This window comes from Chiloscyllium punctatum, chromosome 29 (assembly GCF_047496795.1).
Source record: "Chiloscyllium punctatum isolate Juve2018m chromosome 29, sChiPun1.3, whole genome shotgun sequence".
NCBI lineage: Eukaryota > Metazoa > Chordata > Chondrichthyes > Orectolobiformes > Hemiscylliidae > Chiloscyllium > Chiloscyllium punctatum.
In genome coordinates, this window is record NC_092767.1 from 78052401 (window position 1) to 78071583 (window position 19183).

Consider the following 19183-nt stretch of genomic DNA (forward strand, 5'->3'; position numbering starts at 1 on the left):
GCCCAAAAGTGTGAAGAAAATTAACATTCACAACGGTTCTTTCAAGAAATGAGTTTTCACAGTGGGGACCTCCAATCATTCAGTATTGGAACACTTGTCCCTGCCCACCTCCCCCCCCCCCAACTTGAAAATGGTTTCACAAAGAGAATACTGAAAGCCTAACAGCCAAATCATACATTTACAATTTTCCTAACTGGACTCCAGTGCCTACTCCCAGGCAGGGTCTTCTTTTAAACTAATTGTTCATCTGAAATAAGCCTTTAAATAATCATTAACACTCAAAATTCTTCACTTCAATTTCTTTTTGTTTTAAAGTAAAGCATGATGTATGCTGACCATCTGTGGAGCTGGTGGCAAATTAATATTGTATTTGAGGAGCTAACCAGACTACCCCCAGTTTAACAGTTTATGTCCTTATATCAGGATATATTTAACAAAAAAAATTCTAAATCTACACAGGGGTACTTCCCCGTGTGTTTTGGATGGGGGTGGGGGATGTGGTGTGTTGTCATGTAAGGGGGGAGATGGAGAAACGCAAAAGTACAGATGAAGTACACACACACACACGCACACGCACGGACAATTCTGCAAGAGAAGCAACCACCTAGCCCCTACTGAAATTTACATCACAATGTCGCAATAAGTTTGCCCAAACTCCTTTGAAAACATTCGAGAATTGAGGGATTTGCTAATCTCTTAAATCAACAGAATTTTAAATTAATTTACGGATCATAACAGCTGTGTAAGTGGTGGAGTACAAGAAATTCCAGCGTTTCAACCTGTAAAGCAAATGTCTGCTCTTAATGGGGACATACAAACAAACAGGTGAAATGTCACAAAGGTGTGGTTGACCACTGGGACCTGTAGGGTATCAGAGGGCCAGAAGATGTCAGACTCTGCAAGCTAACTTGACAAGACAGACTGGAGCCTCTGATGACAATTTTTTAATTAAAGTACCTCATATCGTACTGGTGAACGGGCAGGGTCCAACCCTGCTGCTGGCTGTTATAATCTCTCATGTAGAGGCAGAGTGTTTAATTCTGTTGCCCCAGCAATACTTGTTAAAGCAACAGGCAGCAGAATCCTGCACGTTTACACAAGTACTGCTGTACTCACACAAGAACAATCATGACATCGAGATAACTTTCCTTTTGTCAATTACCCTACTGGAGGCAACATCTGGGAACAACTTTTACTCCTTGTGTCTCTCTACGCCATGCAACTCTCAAGGGAAATTAAAGATGGACAGCAAACCCCAGCATTGACAACAAAACCCACAATCCCAGAATGAATAATAATAAAAAAAACAAGATTTTCTTCTCAGATGAAAATGTAACTCAGAACCTGCAGAAAGATCAACATCTCTCCTGAAACAGCCAATGCCATGGTCTTGTTAAAATTACTTCCCCCACCCCATACAGGACCCTGCCCCAACTTACTTCAGAAAGCAAAATAAAAACAGGGATACTCCCTCCTGTACCTCGGAGTTGACCCTTTTTACTGTTGCACAACAATTGAAGACAGCAAAACACATTCAATTGGGAACTAGCAGAAGCCCAGCTCCTGGAATTCCCCCATACCCTAGTCTGGCTGTATCCCTGAAGCTGACACAGTTTGACATTAAGTTGACCAATCTCAATTCTGAAAGCAAATAAATCCACACGCTGCCCATTTCTAATTAATTTGTGATAAACAGCAATTAACAGAATTCATATTATAAACATATCAGAAAAATGTTTCAATTAACTTGCACCTGACATCCTATATTTCCCTTCCCAACTCTAATCCAGTCTTCCCCCTCTTCTGCCAGAGTTCATGCGCGTTGGCAGAATTTGCACCCTCCCCAGCAGAAACACATCGCCCTTCTTGAGTGTATCAATTGTTACTGAATAAAGCTTCCTCTGCGTGAGAGACACTGGGATACATCCGCACTTGCTCCAAATCAGTGACAACTCCAAAACCTTCATGCAACCTGATATCACTTCAGTTTTCGAAACAAAACAGGAGAGTTTTAAAATTGCTCCCCCCCCCCCCCCCCCCCACCTACCCTAGCACTGTCCTGGAGTCTCTAGAAATTGTAGGTTTATCTGCAGTACGCTGATGGGAATAACTCAGGAGGGAAATTAATACAACAACAAAAACCCAGACATTTTAACAGGCCATGAGAAGTTCCAGAAAAGGTGGTGAACTTGGAAAGACTGATCAACAGGAGGACTGTCAGGCGTGAAACTGAGATGATGGACATGTCAGGAAGCCAAATGGAGTGGATCAGGGAGGAGGAACTGAGCTGCCCCAATAAAATCTCAGGGACACGCCAATGTGCGTGACACTAGGTAACCCTGGGTGATGTAACAAGACAATCTCTTAAAGCAGAGGGCTTGAGAGAGATGGGGGAATTCCGAAAACAGAGTTCTTTACCTTCATTCAAACTTGTCCAGCCACACAGTGACTGAACAGTCCCTCTACAGGCCACGGACTAGTCAGTTCACTTAAGTCATGTGCCCAGTACAGCCAGGCAAAACCATAAATGCATAGGGGCCACACACTCAAACACTCTGGAAAAGTCATGGGTAGGTTGGTCCTGCACTATTCAGTGACCAACTGCAATACCAAAGGGGGTTTCACCAAACCATCCTAGTGCCAAGGCCTGTAGTTATTTCAGTGGCTGAGGGGAGGAAGGGGGCATTTAAAGAAGGAATTGAGAACTTAGGCAAGGCTGGCACTGAAGGGAATGATGCTACATATAAATGAGAGATTACAGCTCAGATTGTGTAGAGAGGGGACATGGGATCTTGGATTGTGGCTCAAATATGGTTACAGTATGTATCAATGCTACATAGGACCCCTCCCCCTATTCACAGAGATCAGCGTGTTATCACAGCTTTGACCATCAGCTGATAACAAGGGCCAACATGACATTTGGTGGCAAGGAGAAAACCAGAAAGTCACATCCCAAGTCTACCGCCCAGGGTGGAGACAGGAGAAAATACAAGGTCCCATAGGAAGGAGGAGAAACCATTTCACACAAGTACTGGCACTTTTGACTCCATTACGGGTTGATGAATGTTCCCACAATCAGAACGATTGTGCACACTCCAAGGAAGACTGAGAAAACCATATGTATGTGGATTTGTTTTTTTTTTGGTTAAGGTACATTGGTCAATCATCTAGTTAGCCTTTGAATTTATCACAAACCAACTCTTATGAATCACACCTTTAGGTTGCTGCACCCTTGAACTCTGAACTCAAGCAAGGACACAGGGCTCCCAAAAGGCAAACTGTGTTGTGCCTTCTCCCGGCCTCTGGCCCTTCCAAGCAACCTGCTAAAAAAAACAGGTACAAGCTCCAATGTGAGAGTCAGCAATCTCATCACAGGTTAAACTGGACGGTTATCACTGCATCTTTAACTAATGTTAAAAGCCTCAAGAATGCATTGAGAAAGATCTTTTTTTGTTTTGGATGCAATGCTTACAAAATACCACAACGGTAGGTTCACATAAAGGGATACTCTCTCTTTAATGAGCTGTGTTGTGGTTCCACAGCACAGACATCGTACCAATGTTGGGAAAAATACGAGTTGAACAGACTGAGTCATCTAGTGTAAGTTCTAGCTCCAAGGCCTCCGTTGTGATTGGGTGCAAGATAGCTGTCTGAGTGGGGAGTGGGGGAAAAGGGCGAAGAGTTCATTTCTGAGGAATTGTACGGAGACGACACTGGGTTTTGAGTGACTGACACGGACTGCGGTTGCCTCAAGTTCAGGATACTGTCAATAGCACTCTGCAAATGCTCATTGAGCGTGTCATCCTGAGGGCTGTCACTGGAGAAACTGGCATTGTCCATGTCGAACGACTCAGACTTACTCCGCTTGGCAGGTGGGAGTGCCAGTTCCCAGGGCCCGTCCGGAGGGTCTGCTTTGATGATTAACTCGTCCTCAACGTCCGACAGTTCCTTCATGAGTCCCCCAGTGCCATCCTCGGCTCTTCCTCCAGGAGGCTCCTCCGATTTGGGAGGCAGGTGGTGTGTATGTGTTCGAGCCTTCCTACTGAAACTCGAGACCACTGCACTCTCCTCAGGTCTGCCTCTTGCAGTTCTCACCTTTGGACTCTCTGCAGATTTGCAAGTGGCTATGACACTTTTGGAAGATTCCTCACACTTGGACACAGTTTCTCTCCTGCTGTCCTCCCTAACAGTCCCACCCTGAGATGGGGTCCCAGCAGTTCGATCAGCTGATAGTGACTGCACGTTCTCCCGATACGTCTTGCGCGGTGGCAGCTTACAATAGTTGGCACTACGAGGTGGCTTGTTCTCAGCTGGGGGTGGTGTCGCGTGTTCGAGAGTCCCGTTCATCTGGCTGACACTGGTTGCCACCAAACATTCGGTGCTTTTGATGACTGAGCTCGTGCTGACAGACTGATGGACGGGGTCAAGGGCAGTGTTGTGAACCACCTTACTGAGCCCTGCCTCCTGCTTGATCTTAAGCTTCAGGCCGATCCTGCTTCGAGCCTCGTACGTCTTCATCGGAGGCGGCCGACTTCGGGTGTGAAGAGTCTCGTCGTCACCGTCCTTGGCCCACGAGACAGAAGGTGAGGCTCCAGAGTGCTTGATGACCAACTTTGTCGGGTGGATCTGTGTGGCTGTTTGAGTAGCGGGAGCCCGAGGGGTTTCCAGTGAAGCAGCTGAAGTGTTACAGGAGGGGGATGGAGAAGAGGTAGCCAGGCTGTGGGATCTGGAGGAAGATGCCACATATTCATCTACAGTGGGACAAGGAAATACAAGAAATTAAATTTGAACACTTTTACACTCACTTCCCTGCTATCATTCCCCTTCCTCTTCAGCAACACCAACTTAAATTTCTCATTCTTGTTTTCAAATCCCTTGGTTGTGTCATAGAATCAAACACTACGGCAAAGCATACATTATTACCCATTGGGCCTGTGCTGCCAAATACATATTATAGTCGAGATTGTAGTGCTGGAAAAGCACAGCAGGTCAGGCAGCATCCGAGGAGCAAGAGAATCGACATTTTGGGTAGAGCCCTTCATCCCGATTCCTGATGAAGGGATCCTGCCTGAAACATTGATTTTCCTGCTCCTCGGATGCTGCCTGACTTGTGGGGCTTTTCCAGCAACACACTCTCGACTCTGATCTCCAGCATCTGCAGTCCTCACTTTCTCCATAGCCTTGAATGTTATGACTCTTTGAGTGCTCATAGAACACAGAACAGTTCAGCACAGTAGAGGCCTTTCGGCCCTCAAAGTTGTACTGACCTTTTATCCAAACCAACTCACATATCCTCCATTGTATTATCTACCATGTGCCTATCCAAGAGTTGCTTAAATGTCCCTAATATATCTGACTACTGCCACTGTTGGCAGTGCATTTCATGCACCCACCACCCTCTGAATAAAGAACCTACCTCTGACATCTGCTCATCCAAGTAGTTTTTTTAAAAAAAAATTGTGAGGTTTCCCACCTCAAGACCCTCGCCACCCATTGGGCGAAATTGTTTTCCTTTAAATCCCCTCTAAACCTTCCGTCTTTTACATGAAAATGATATGCCCATGTCATTTACCCCATCATCCTTCCCTCCAAGTAATCTCTAATCCCATACCTGTGGAGATATCTGCACTTCTGTAATTTTTGGCATGTGGCTCAGTGGTTAGCAATACAGCCTCCCAAGCGCCAGGGACCCGGGTTTGATTCCAGCCTCAGGCAACTGTCTGTGTGGAGTCTGCACATTCTCCCCATGTCTGCGGTTGCACATTCTCCCCATGTCCCCAGGTGCTCCGGTTTCCTTCCACAGTCCAAAGATGTACAGGTTAGGTGAACTGGCTATGCTAAATTGCCCATTGTGTTCAGGGATATGTTAGTTAGGGATAAAAGTAGAGTAATAGGATAAGGGAATGGATTGGGTGGGATACTCTTCGGAGGGCTGGCGTTGAATTATTGGGCCGAAGGGCCTGTTTCCACACTGTAGGAATTTTATGATCAAGTGACCAGCATCAGCCACTGGGCCTGAAGTTATCTGTAGCACCAAGGTCTGAAATTTTCATCCTAAATATCAATGTGTCTCTCCCTTTTAACACGCACCTTAAAATCTTTCTATTTTAACCTTTTGGCCACCTGACCCAATACCTTCTCATGTGACTGTCAAACATTGTCTGATAAGCAGATCTGTGAAATGCCTTATGATGTCTTACGATGATAAAGATGCTATAAAAATGAAGGCAGCTTACCTACACTAGCTATAAGATGCTGACACAACAGTTGTGTAATTCAATCGCACTAAGTAATCAGAGAAGCAGAATCATTTTTCATTTTGGTCTGACAACTGCAATTTATTTTGTGCTTTGTTCAACGTTTCAGTCCTTTGGTGAACTTTATGTTCAGCATTTCAGACATTCCAAATAATTTTGTGATAATGGTCAAAATAACTTGACAGACAGATGAAGGAAATTTTCTCTTCAAAAACAAACAAAAGAAATCCCACTGAGCTGTGATAGTTTGTAAATTGCTGCCTGAGGTGTGGTGGGAGGATTCAATACTACAGGGGGAGGTGATGGCCTCATAGTATTACCACTGGCCTATTAATCCAGAGACCCCAGGAATGTTCTGGGGACTCAGGTTCGAATCCTGCTGCAGCAGATTTGAATTCAATAAAAATCTGGAATTAAGAGCCTAATGATGACCATGAATCCATTGTCGATTGATGAAAAAACCCATCGGGGTCACTAATATCCTTTAGGGAAGGAAACTGCCATCCTTACCTGGTCTGGCCTACACGTGACCCCAGACCCACAGCAATAAATGCTGGCCTAGCCAGCAATGTCCTCATCCCATGAATGAATATAAAAACAACTAACTTTTCAAAAGGGAGTTGTATATCACCTTCAAAGAGTTAGCACAGTAACGATGGGCCAAATGAGCTCTTAGTGCTGTAATTCTACACGGGATGAAATTAATGAAGATGACGGGCATTTTACCCACTGGCTGGAGAGCTCCCAGACACCACTTTTGGTGAAATCCTGTTGCATTCAATCCTACTCATGCACTGGACATTAGAGGGCCTTTTATCTTGGAGTGAAAACTCCAAACACTCAGAATGTCTGGTGGATCTGAAGCCGGTGGCTCAATTCTTTGGCAGCAACAATGGGGAAGCTGCTTCTGCAAATACAGTGTCGAAAAACGTGGTGTTGGAAAAGCATAGCCGGTCAGGCAGCAACCGAGGAGCAGGACAGTCATTGTTTCAAGCATCAGCTCTTCACGAGGAAGATCTGATGAAGAGCTTATACTCGAAACGTCAATTCTCCTGCTCCTCAGTTACTGCCTGACCTGCTGTGCGTTTCCAGCATCACAGACTCAACTCTGATCTCCAGCATCTGCAGTCCTCACTACCTCCCAGAATGATTGCAAAGAGTATCAAAGTGGAGAAGGTTTTCCTCCTTCTGCAGCCCATTTTTTCCATCTTTGTCCATGTTTAGAACCACGTGGAGTGGTCCCAATCTCTACATCACCGCAACATCTCCTGCATGCAACATGCCACTGACTGCAAGATAATCAGCAACTGACTTCAATACAATTGAGCAGGATCTTTGCCAATGGACCAGCTCAGACTGGGAAGGTTTCTGACTGATTACCAGCCCTCAACGGATCCGGTATTTGAAAAGGAAGAAGTTGTGTCCTCAATAAACAGTCTTACCAGGTTTCTCTTTTGCCAGCTGCTTGTCGGTGGTTAGGGAGGTCTTCTCTTCCTGGATAAACATCCTGTCAATCATCACCATCTCAGCTGATGGACTCAATCTCTGAAAATTAAAGAAAAGACAATTTCATTGCTGATAGCAAACCATTACCCACTGAAGAATCAGAGTGGAGTGCAATGTACATATTGAAACACACTCCAGGGCAATGATTCTCAGTTGAATCTTGCCTCAGTTTTGTCCACTGTTGCCATGTGAGAAACTAACAGAAAGCTATGATTATTGTCTCCTGGCCACTTCCAGTACAATGCAGAGAGTACTACACTGCTCACTCCAGTCACAGGCTGCTGCAGGTGCTCTGTTTCCCTCTAATATAAATACTCTATTGCCCAAAGAGGAGAAACAAGCTGATGGAAAGGAGGTGAAGAGCAGGAGGAGCAACAGACATGCAAAAGAGGGGGGGGAAAAAAACCTCCTCTCGAAACAAAGGCATTTAAATACAACACACTGATCTGAAAACCACCAGTTAGAGTGGCCTCATCAGAAGACTAAGTGTTAGTTGCTACAGTCGCCATACCATAGAATCCCTTAAGTGTGGAAATAGGCCATTTGGCCAAACAAGTCCAAACCAATCCGCTGAAGAGTTTCCCACCCAGACCCGTATCCTACTACCCTATAACCCTACATTTCCCATGACTAATGCACCTGACCTACACTTCCCTGAGCACTATCGCCAATTTAGCACGGCCAATTCACCTAACCTGCACATCTTTGGACTGTGGGAGGAAACCCATGCAGACACGGGGGTGGGGGCACATGCAAACTCCATATAGACAGTTGCCTGAGGGTAGAATTGAACCTGGGTACCTGGTGCTGTGATGCAGCACTGCTGACCACTGAGCCACCGTGCTGCCCATCCAGTTACCTGGAAAAATAAGCCTTAAGGATAAACCAGAGCAATGACTGCAAAAGCCAGTCCGCCTTCAGACTCTGGGGAACCCATTTCAGTGGCAGGAGACTTTCACATACTTGGCACTCAGAGGTTGAGAACCGTTCAACTGGACCGTCGCTGAACTTAAAATGGCTGAAGCAAGATCCTCCTTTTATCACTCAGGTTTGGCTGTTCTTTCCCTGACAAGTTTTCCCAGGGAGGGGGAGGAGCATAATCATCTGCTATACCAATCAATTCCCTAATTTTACACAATACCGCAGTGCGGTTGCACAGTCTCTGATCCCAGTCTGTTTTGTCTTTTTGTTAAAACAAAAGCAGTGTTATTCGGTTTCCAATTGATTGATCACTGCTCTGTGTGTGGTAACTTTCTTATAACAACCAGACTGAGTCACATCTTCTTACGTCATGGGGTGACCCCTCCTGCTTAATTTAAACCAGCAACACAAAAATTTTATCCCGTGCAGTAATCTGTGAAAATTCAAGAGGCCAAGAAGTAAAAATTAACAACTTTATTTCTTAAAGTATAACAGAGAATAATTAACTAACTCCTTCCTCTAACCTATCTTTTACTTTCCCTTCTATAATACTAGTCCGATAAAACCCCTGATTAAGATTTACCAAATTTCAAACTTCAAAACCAGCCAGATGTTAAATCTTCTCTTTATATCTTTTTCTGTCTTCTTTTCTTTTTCTTAGGGATTTCTGTTTCACAGGTCACTGGTTGATAAAAGGTACCTTTAGGACAGCTATTTTTCAGGCAGTCTGTACATGCAGGTGGCTTGGCAGTTCTCTCCCAACTGTTCAATTTTTCCCTGTCTTATACCTCTAAAACGTCAGATTGTGTCATTAGCTTTTAATTCTGTCAATATACTCAATTCAGGCTTGATGGAGTTTGGTATTTTTCGGGGTTTAATTTAAACTGATTGGCCTAATTTGAATTTGTCTTTTCTTTTGTCTCCAGGCAACCAGCTACACTAGCTGCTGGACCAAAAGGTTGCATTATATGTGAAAAGATTTGTAGCTTGGGTGCTCGTTGTTGTGGTTCTGTTCGCCGAGCTGGGAATTTGAGTTGCAGACGTTTCGTCCCCTGTCTAGGTGACATCCTCATTGCTTGGGAGCCTCCTGTGAAGCGCTGTGATCTTTCCTCCGGCATTTGTAGTGATTTGAATCTGCCGCTTCTGGTTTTCACTTCCAGCTGGAACTGACAACCGGAAGCGACAGATTCAAACCACTACAAATGCCAGAGGAAAGATCACAGAAGCGCTTCACAGGAGGCTCCCAAGCACTGAGGATGTCACCTAGACAGGGGACGAAACGTCTGCAACACAAATTCCCAGCTTGGCGAACAGAACCACAACAGGTTGCATTATATCTTGTTCAGAACAATTGATGCTGTCGGGTAGTTCTGCTAGCTTTTCACTCTCTTAAAAGGTACAGTACATCCACATCTTCATAATAATCTCCTCCCTGGCTGCTCTTCGAACACCAGAAACAAACACGCCCATTCCTCGTCAGGGGTCTGTGGGCGGGGCCCTATTCAGTCTACTAGAGTTAGACACTGGCTCAAAGCAGACAGGGTTCCTGCAGCTCGCCCAAGCCAGGATTCCTCAGCTGCAGTCTCAGATGAGATGTTACAATAATACACATACCTACTGCAAAACCCTTCCCACAACTCTCTGCCCTCTCAGTGAAAACATCAATTCGGATGCTGATTGTGGGCAGATCCGTGCAGTTGCAACATCGAACCAGACTGACAGTGGCCCCAAAACCCACTTCACTCGTGTGTTACCCAGAGAGTGACATCAATTTAACTTGTCTCGCCTGAATATTAACTTAGTACCAGAAAGCTTGAAAGATCCACACAAATGTTACATGTACAGGAAATATCCAGGATTGTATGCCCCAGTTTCAGGGACGGTGCACGGAAAGCAAAAGCAGAAATGGTTACCCTGGCCTCCTCGAACAGCAGCATTCGGTATTTGCTCAGCATGGCCTGGGTACGTTTTAATAACTGCGTCGATACAGCCTCAAATTCTTCATCCACTGAAACAGAGGAACATTTAGTGCTACAGATTTCAATTATTAAATATATATATTCTTAAAATTGATTAAAACAACTGGCGTGGGAAAGGAGATTAGATCTAGATATGTAAAGTCTTAACGAATGTGAGAATACCCTCTGACATCCAGCAGAGTATAGTTGGTTTCTGTACAATTAATTCTTGTTCAAGGTTTTAATGAAGAGGAGGGTGAGGTATGTGGCCATCATAATTAAGCACAATATATGGAACTTGCTGGAAATGGGCAGTGTGTTGCCAATATCTGTGAAGAGAAACAATGGAAGTAGCTGTTCTGAATGGGCCACTTAAAAGGAGGCCATTCAGCCCATTACAAATCCATAATTTCTCTTTGATAAGAGCTCTCCAATGAGTCCCACTACCTTTCTTTTCCTCCAAAGCCCTGCATTATATTTCTTCAAGTATTGCCCAACATCCCCTTCAGAAAGTTGGTTTTTGAATCATTTTCACCCACCCCCCACTTTCAGGCATCAAATTCCAAATCATAACTTGGTCCGTAAAAACATTTCACAGCTCTACCTGATTCATTTGCAAAGTAGACAGGCAGGAGGCTGGAGGAACACAAAGCCAGGCAGCATCAGGTGGTGGAGAAGTTGGAGTTTCGGGTGTAACCCTTCTTCAGGACAGGGAGTGGGTGTAGGGGGAGCTGCAGAGGGGCAGGGGGTAGGGTGGTGAAGTGGGGATAGGTGAAGACAGGTAGAGGGTATTACCTGGTTGGTCAACGGGAGGAATTAATCCGGTTGGTGGCAGGGAGGAGTGGAAGGGATGGGGAAAGGCTGGGAAGAGAGTCTAGGGATGGGGAAGAAGGTTATTTGAAATTGGAGAACTCAATGTTGAATGCAGGCTACCCACGTGGAAAATGAGGTGTTGTTCTGCCAATTTGCAGTTTGGTTCGTTTGGAACTTTGGTCAGTGACCCTCCGGTCACAGGAAAATCCCTTCAGTTACTGGAGCTTATTGATACTTTATTGAAAACGTTTAGAGGATGTGCTATGTGGCACATTGTTAACTGGCCTCTTCTCTTCTAAACTCACTCTTCACCGTCCAGAGACTTTGTTTTTCTTTCAATCTAGCCACCTACAGGTTTGAGAAATTGGGGCAAAGCTGGGAGACTCCTTTGGCCCAATCAGTATTTCACCACCACCATGCAGTGATGGTGGTTTGTAACATCCACAAGGTGTACTACAAAAACTCAAATCTCCTTCATCAGCACCTTTTGCTACCATCTAGAAGGACAAGGGCAGCAGGTACATGGAAACACTACCCCCTGCATATCCTCCTCTAAACTATCCATAATCTGGATTTGGAACTATAAAACGGTTCTTTCATTGCTGGAATTCTCCCTCAACAGCAGATGTGGGTCTACCTATACCACATGGACAACTGCAAGGGGAATTCGGAATGGGCAATAAATGCTGGCCCAGCCAGTGACGCCCACATCCTACGATGAGGAAAAATATCGCATCTTGAACTCGACCTCACACTTTTAAAAACCACTTCTATTTATTAGTTTGTAACTTATATCCCAAAAGAACTGCTAATGTATTTATAAAAGGCTATTCAACTATAGTCACCACTCAGTATCGTTACCAGTCTCAGAATAAATACAGCCCACAGCAGTGCATCCCAGCTAACTGTTACATCAGACAAGTCAGATCCTAGAACAAAACCTGGGTTTAATAGATCATACATTTAATTTTTGCAGGTGATTAGATTAGATTCTCTACAGTGAGGAATCAGGCCCTTCGGCCCAACAAGTCCACACCAACCCTCCGAAGAGTAACCCACACCCCTCTGACTAATGCACCTAACAACTATGGACAATTTAGCATGGCCAATTCACCTGACCTGCACATCTTTGGAATGTGGGAGGAAACCAGAGTATCTGGAGGAAACCCACGCAGACACGGGGAGAATGTGCAAACTCCACACAGACAGTCACCCAAGGCTGGAATCGAACCTGGGACCCTGGCGCTTTGAGGCACTGAGCCACCATGTTAGTTGGGTAACATGGTGATTTGTAACTGAAACATTTACATGTGCTGCAGATGTTTTTCAACAACTGGATGTAACTTTACCACACACAAGAAATAAACAAATATATTTACTGCAAAAAAATCTACTAACATATCTGAACAGAAATAGCTTAAACACATCTAAATAAAGGTTTAAACCTGTTTCTCATTACATTCACTATGGAGATTCAATCCCACAGAAATGTCACCCCAACTCAGGTTTTAAAATCTTTACTTAACTGACTTTTCCCAGTTTCTTTTACTTTAATTGTTGAGGGAATTTTACAATTCTTTTCAGTGATGGCTTGCACAATCCTTTCACATTTCTGATGGCCTAAAATTTCTCAGTTACAGCAACATTTTTTAACCAAACTCTCCTGGTTTGAAAGCTCAACAAACTAGAAACCCATTCTGTTGAGGTGACTGGTTCCCTGAACTAACTTGACTCTCTTGATGGGAGAAACGTTTTTACATTCTGAACTGAACTCTGGGCTTTTCTGAAAAAAAAACTTTGAACTCTGTTCAGAAGCCAAAACTAAAGTAACTGCCTTAGCGTTATTACTCTGCTCATCATAAACTCAACAGTATAAACATTTCATTTATTAACACTTAAGGGTTCTGCCAGACATTCTTCTGCAGTCACATGGTTTCTTGGAACTGACAAATTTCACTGTTCCAAACTGACTTTCTGAAACTTCTAAAAAAAACCTTACAGGTTTGACCCATATCTAGCTGCCTGTGTTTTGAAATCAAAACCTCAAACGAAAATATACATCACATTTATCACAACTTGTGGACTTCAGCCAAGAATACTCTAAAATTAGTTTCACTGTCCTGTCTACCTACTTGGATAGAGCAATCGCTCCATTCAGGAACTGTGTGCAATGAGGAACGGTTTACACTTAAGATTCTGTAAATGTGCCTTGTTCAGTCGCCAGTGCACAATGTTGGGGACATTTCATGGATTAGAATCGTGGACCTAAGGGAACAAGTGTACATACCAAATAGGTCACAGCACTGGGGAGCCACAGTGATGAGAGAGAGCAGTGCTGCAGAAGGGAGGTTTGGTATTGACAGTCTGTCAGCAACTCTGTGGAGCTTACCTTTCCTGTGTTCTTCATCAGATGGTAACGTCCCTTGATAAAGGTGATATGGTAGTAGCCGGTGGACCACGTCCTCATATGATTGGAAACGTGACTTGTAGTCCGGTTGGAGCACTGCATTCCGATGCTTGTCAAGACTGTCCAATATCCTAAAGGTGGAACAGAGACACACTGTCTTAGACCAAGAGGAATGACTGCAACTACTTGAAGAATTGCCTCGGAAAACTACAGCCCACCAATGTAACAGTCACTACTAAAAGGGTATTCGGGAGAAATGCCATTACCCACAGAATGGTGAGAATGTAGAAGTCCCACATCTTCTCTCAAAGGCTGTGAATCTGTGGGATTCAGTAACCCATAGTCTGGCGGATGCTGGGTCATTGAGTAAATTTATGGAGACAGAAGATTTTTAATTAATAATGGATTGAAAGGTAGTCAGGAAAGTGAAGTTCAGGCTGAGCTGAGATTAGCTATGATTGTTTTAAATGGTGGGAATGGGCTCACCGGTCTGAATTGCCTACTCCTGCTCCCAGCTCTTTGTGAACGGTGGAAGCAAATACCACAGACACATGAAGGGGAAGCTAGATAAATAAAGTGAGGCGAAAAAACAAATAGATGGATGCATTGATTTGCAGGAGGCTTAATTAGAGCATGAGGACTACAGATGGACTGAAGGGACTATTTCTGAACTGTAATTTTCATGTATCTTAAACTATTGTGTAGCTGGTACAACTTGCAACAAATATTATGATTTGGAGATGTCAGTGTTGGACTGGGGTGTACAAAGTTAAAAATTACACAATTCCCGATTATAGTCCAACAGGTTTATTTGGAAGCACAAGCTTTTGGAGCGCTGCTCCTTCATCAGGTGGTTGTGGAGTATAAAATCGTAAGACACAGAATTTATAGCATGAATTCTGTGTCTTACGATCTTATACTCCACAACCACCTAGCGCTTCCAAATAAACCTGTTGGACTATAACCTGGTGTTGTGAGATTTTTAACTTTAAACAAATATGATAGTCATTCAGCTCTTCAAGTTCATTTCCCTGTTCAGTTAGATGATAGCTGATCTGAGTCTTAATGCCATTTAAGTATCTTGGTTCTGTAACCCTTCATACCATTTCAGTTTTTAAATTTTCAATTGACTTTCAGCCTCAACAATATTTTGGGATGGGGGGAGTTGGAGAATGTCCCAGATTTCCACTTTCCTTTGTGTGAAAAAGTGCTTCCACACATCACTCATAAGCTGTAATTTTAAAGTTCTGTGCTCATGTCCTACACTGCAAAAGGGTTGTCTCTGCCCATCTAGCTGATCAGCTCTGTCAATTATTTTCGTCCCCTCTCAATTAGAGAATCTTGAATCTTCTACATTCCAGGGAACACCAGCTTGGTTGTCACATCTCTTTTACCACAGCACCAATGATGATGATCTGTGCTGCACCCTTTCTACGAGGTCAATCTCTGCTTTGAGAGGTGACATCTAGAAACAAACATGGCATTTTGAGGAGTACAAGTGATTTATAAAACCCCTCACATTTATATCACGACTGTAACATAGGGAAGTGAAGAACAGGAGGTTTTGGGGGGAAATCAAAAAGCATAGTGACTGGGGCACAGTGGTTACAGGTTGGACCAGTACTCCAGACTACAAAGCCTGGTAATAGGTGGTGTCATGGTGACTCAGTAGTTAACACTGCTGCCTCAAAGCACCAGGGATCCAGGTTTGACTCCATCCTCAGGTGACTGTCTGCATGGAGTTTGCACATTCACCCCGTATCTACATGGGTTTCCTCCAGGTGCTCTGGTTCACTGCCACAGTCCAAAGATGTGGAGGTTAAGCGCATTAGCCATGGGAAATGCAGGGTTACAGGTATAGGGTAGGGGGGTGTGTATGGGTGGGATGCTCTTGGGGATTGTGGGGATGGGGATGGGGGGTTAGTGTGGACTAAATGGGTTGAAAGGCCTGCTTTCACACTGTAGGGATTCTATGATCCTATAATCCAGAGGCTCAATCCAATATTTCACAGTGACAGGTTCCATTTGGTGGAAATTAAATTTGATTCATGAACCTGGAATATAAAGCTAGTCTCAGTAATGATGATGACGACAAATATCATTGATTGCTGTCAAATTCTATCTGGTTCATCAATGCCCTTTAGAGAAGGAAATCTAAAGTTCCATTTGGTTGACTCTGACACAGTCTAGCAGTTCAAGAGAAATTAGGAATACCCAGAAATGCTGACCCTGTCTGTGATGACCATACCCCATGGAAGAATAAAGAGGGGATGGAGAGGGAATTGGCGATTTCTGCAGATGAGCTACAATTCTTGGATTGGAGGAGTCACTTACACAGCTTCCTTTGTTGGTTTCAGGGACACTGGCACCTTCGATCCTCCCAATTTATTATCCATCTGTGAAATATATCAGGAGTAAGAAACACTTGAGTACAGATATATTTCCAATAATCACACCAAAGGAAAGCTGATGTGGGAAAAATGAGGGAGATCAACTGGAAATATTGGATGTCAGTAGAAGCAGCAAATTCAGAGAGCATGAGCTGTTCATGTGTCCTCTGGAGGAACCACTGACTTTAGACCCATCGGGTTCCAAAGCACTTCACACTGCTGGAAGCTTTCCTTACCTTTTACCTGGGTCTGCTTTTTGAACACACTGATTGAAACTGCTTGCTGTAATTTGGTTAAAATAATGCCATTCACCTTGCATCAAGTCGCTATCAGGACGGTAGGTATGAGATTGATTGAACTTGGTCACTTTGCAATACTCAGCTCCTCCAGATTGAAGCAGCCTGCCTGAGTGACATCTTATCCACCACCTTCAATATCCCCTCCCTCTACCACCCAACGCACAGTAGCAGCAGTGTGTACCATCTACAAGGTGCACTGCAGCGACTTCCTAAGGCTCCTCAGACAGCACCTTCCAAACGCACACCCACTGTCACTTAGAAGGGGAAATGAAGGAGATGTATAGGAACACCACCCCTTGCAGATTCCTCTCCAAGCTCCCCACACACAATGCTGGTTGACAACCACAGGTAGCCCCCTTGCAATGTGCACAAAACGACTTGTGAACAGGTTTTGCTCCCGAGTCAACTTGCATGGAAGTCAGGACACAATGTGGGGCAACGTGAAGCAGTCGTCCGAAAGTGCAGGAAACACTCCGTATGTCGGGTTTGTAAAAATATATCCTTAAATGGAGCTAGTGTTCATAAGCCAGATGTTTATAAATCAGGGATCTCCTGTTTATCACTTTCCTTTCATGGTCATTGGATCAGGATCTACATACTGACACCACAGAGATGCACTGGTTCAAAACAACAACTCCTCACCTTCTCAAGGGCAATTAGGGACAACAAATGCTGGGTGAGCCACAGTGGACTACATCGCACGAAAGAAGCAAGAAGAGATATAGCCCATAATGTAAAAAGGGATGGCCTTTACCACAATCCTAGAAGGTCTTGCTATCTACTGCTGAAGAGAACAAGCATGGTCAGAAGCAATTGCCCATTCCTGTTGGAAAGGCTAAGTCAGCTGTTTTGCTGATCTTCCTACGTACCTGATGTGCTGGGACAGAGGTCGCTGGCATTAACTGTGTTAGTCCTTTACCAAGAAGCTGGATTTGGATAGGTCCTTTGGTCAAGTTCATATTCAGACCAGAAATTGAACTGATTACTCCAGGTTTAGTCTGTGAAAAGCCAAGAACAATTAATCCATCAGTAGGTCAACACAGTTTATAGGAACAGTCAGGGGAATATGGAGGGGGAGAGAGTGAGAAAGACAGACAGATAGAGAGAGGGTCATTCACCCCCTTGATTCTACTCCAGCATTTACTAGGATTGCAGCTGATCTAAACTGCGTTCCTGTCTATCCCGATAATGCTTCAACTCTTGCTTAATGAGAAACCATCTACCACTGCCTTAAAAATATTAAAAGACTCTGGAACTCTCTGGTGGAAGAAAAGACTCATGAACCTCAGAAAACATTTTGTCTCATCTCTGCTTTAAATGGGCAATACTTGATTTTTAAAGTTATTTTTGATCCCTAGTTCCAGATTCGCCCAAGTGGAAACATCGTTAGATTACTTACTTACAGTGTGGAAACAGGCCCTTCGGCCCAACAAGTCCACACTGACCCACCGAAGCGCAACCCATTCTCCTACATTTACCCCTTCACCTAACACTATGGGTAATTTAGCTTGACCAATCCACTTAACCTGCACATTTTTGGACTGTGGGAGGAAACCCACGCAGACACGGGGAGAATGTGCAAACTCCACACAGAAAGTCACCTGAGGTGGGAATTGAACCCGGGTCTCTGGCGCTGTGAGGCAGCAGTGCTAACCACTAAGCCACTGTGCCGCTCCACATTTACAATGTCAAGACCACTCAAGATCTTGCATGTTTAGATCAAGTTGCTTCTTTCTCTTCTAAATGCTAGCAGATTCAAATCTAGCCTGTCCAAACTATCCTTATAAGACAGCACGGCCAATCCAGTCATTAGTCTCGTAAACCATTTCCTGAACTCCCTTCACTGCATTTAGATCCTTTATTACACACAGTACTGCAGATGTGGACTTACTATTGCTGTGAATAACTGAAGCATAACTTCCTATTTTTGTACTTAGTACCCCTTGGGATAAATTATAATATTAGTTTTCCTAACGACATGCTGAAGCTGCACATTAATGTTTTACGATTTATGCACTATGACATTCAGATCCTTCTGCACATCAGAGCTCTGCAATCTCTCACCACTTAGGTAATTTTTATTTTATTTATGTCCAGATGGACATTTCAGAGTTTCTCACATTTGAGTTCATTTGCCAGATCTTAGCACTGCTGCCTTAGCGCCAGGGACCGAGGTTCGATTCCACACTCAGGTGACTGTCTGTGTGGAGTTTGCACATTTTCTCCGTGTCTGTGCAGGCTTCCTCCCGGTGCTCCTGTTTCCTTCCACAATCCAAAATGTGCAGGTTAAGTGGTTTAGCCATGGGAAATGCACGGTTACAGGAAGAGGGTGTGGTGGGGGTGGGGTGTGAATCTTGGTGGGATGCTGTTCGGAGGAACAGTGTGGACTCGATGGACCAAATGGCCTGCTTCCACACTGTAGGGATTCTATGATTCTGGTCCACTCATTCAAACGATGGGTATCACTTTGTAGCTTCCTAATCTCTTCACAACTTATTTTCCAATTGATCATTACGTCATTGGCAAATTAGAAACCATAGCTTTGGTTCCTTCATCCAAGTTATTCAAATAGACTGTGAAAAGGTTAAACCCCTGCACTGGTCCTTCTACTCCACCACTTAGATGTGGAGGA

At 44.2% G+C, this 19183-nt stretch overlaps 1 protein-coding gene across 7 annotated transcripts in view; it reads right to left on the bottom strand.

Moving 5' to 3' along the window:
- Positions 1-2037: 2037 nt before the first annotated feature.
- LOC140454640 (BRD4-interacting chromatin-remodeling complex-associated protein-like) overlaps positions 2038-19183 on the bottom strand; it is a 119357-nt gene continuing 102211 nt past the window's right edge. For all 7 annotated transcript variants that reach the window (XM_072549549.1, XM_072549552.1, XM_072549547.1 and 4 more), the window contains 6 exons: positions 17421-17549; positions 16197-16258; positions 13845-13993; positions 10598-10692; positions 7700-7802; positions 2038-4751 (listed from right to left, as the gene is read on the bottom strand). In XM_072549549.1, the coding sequence (XP_072405650.1) occupies positions 3592-4751; positions 7700-7802; positions 10598-10692; positions 13845-13993; positions 16197-16258; positions 17421-17549 (1698 nt within the window). In that variant the 3' untranslated portion in view covers positions 2038-3591. The remainder of the gene's footprint in view (positions 4752-7699; positions 7803-10597; positions 10693-13844; positions 13994-16196; positions 16259-17420; positions 17550-19183) is intronic.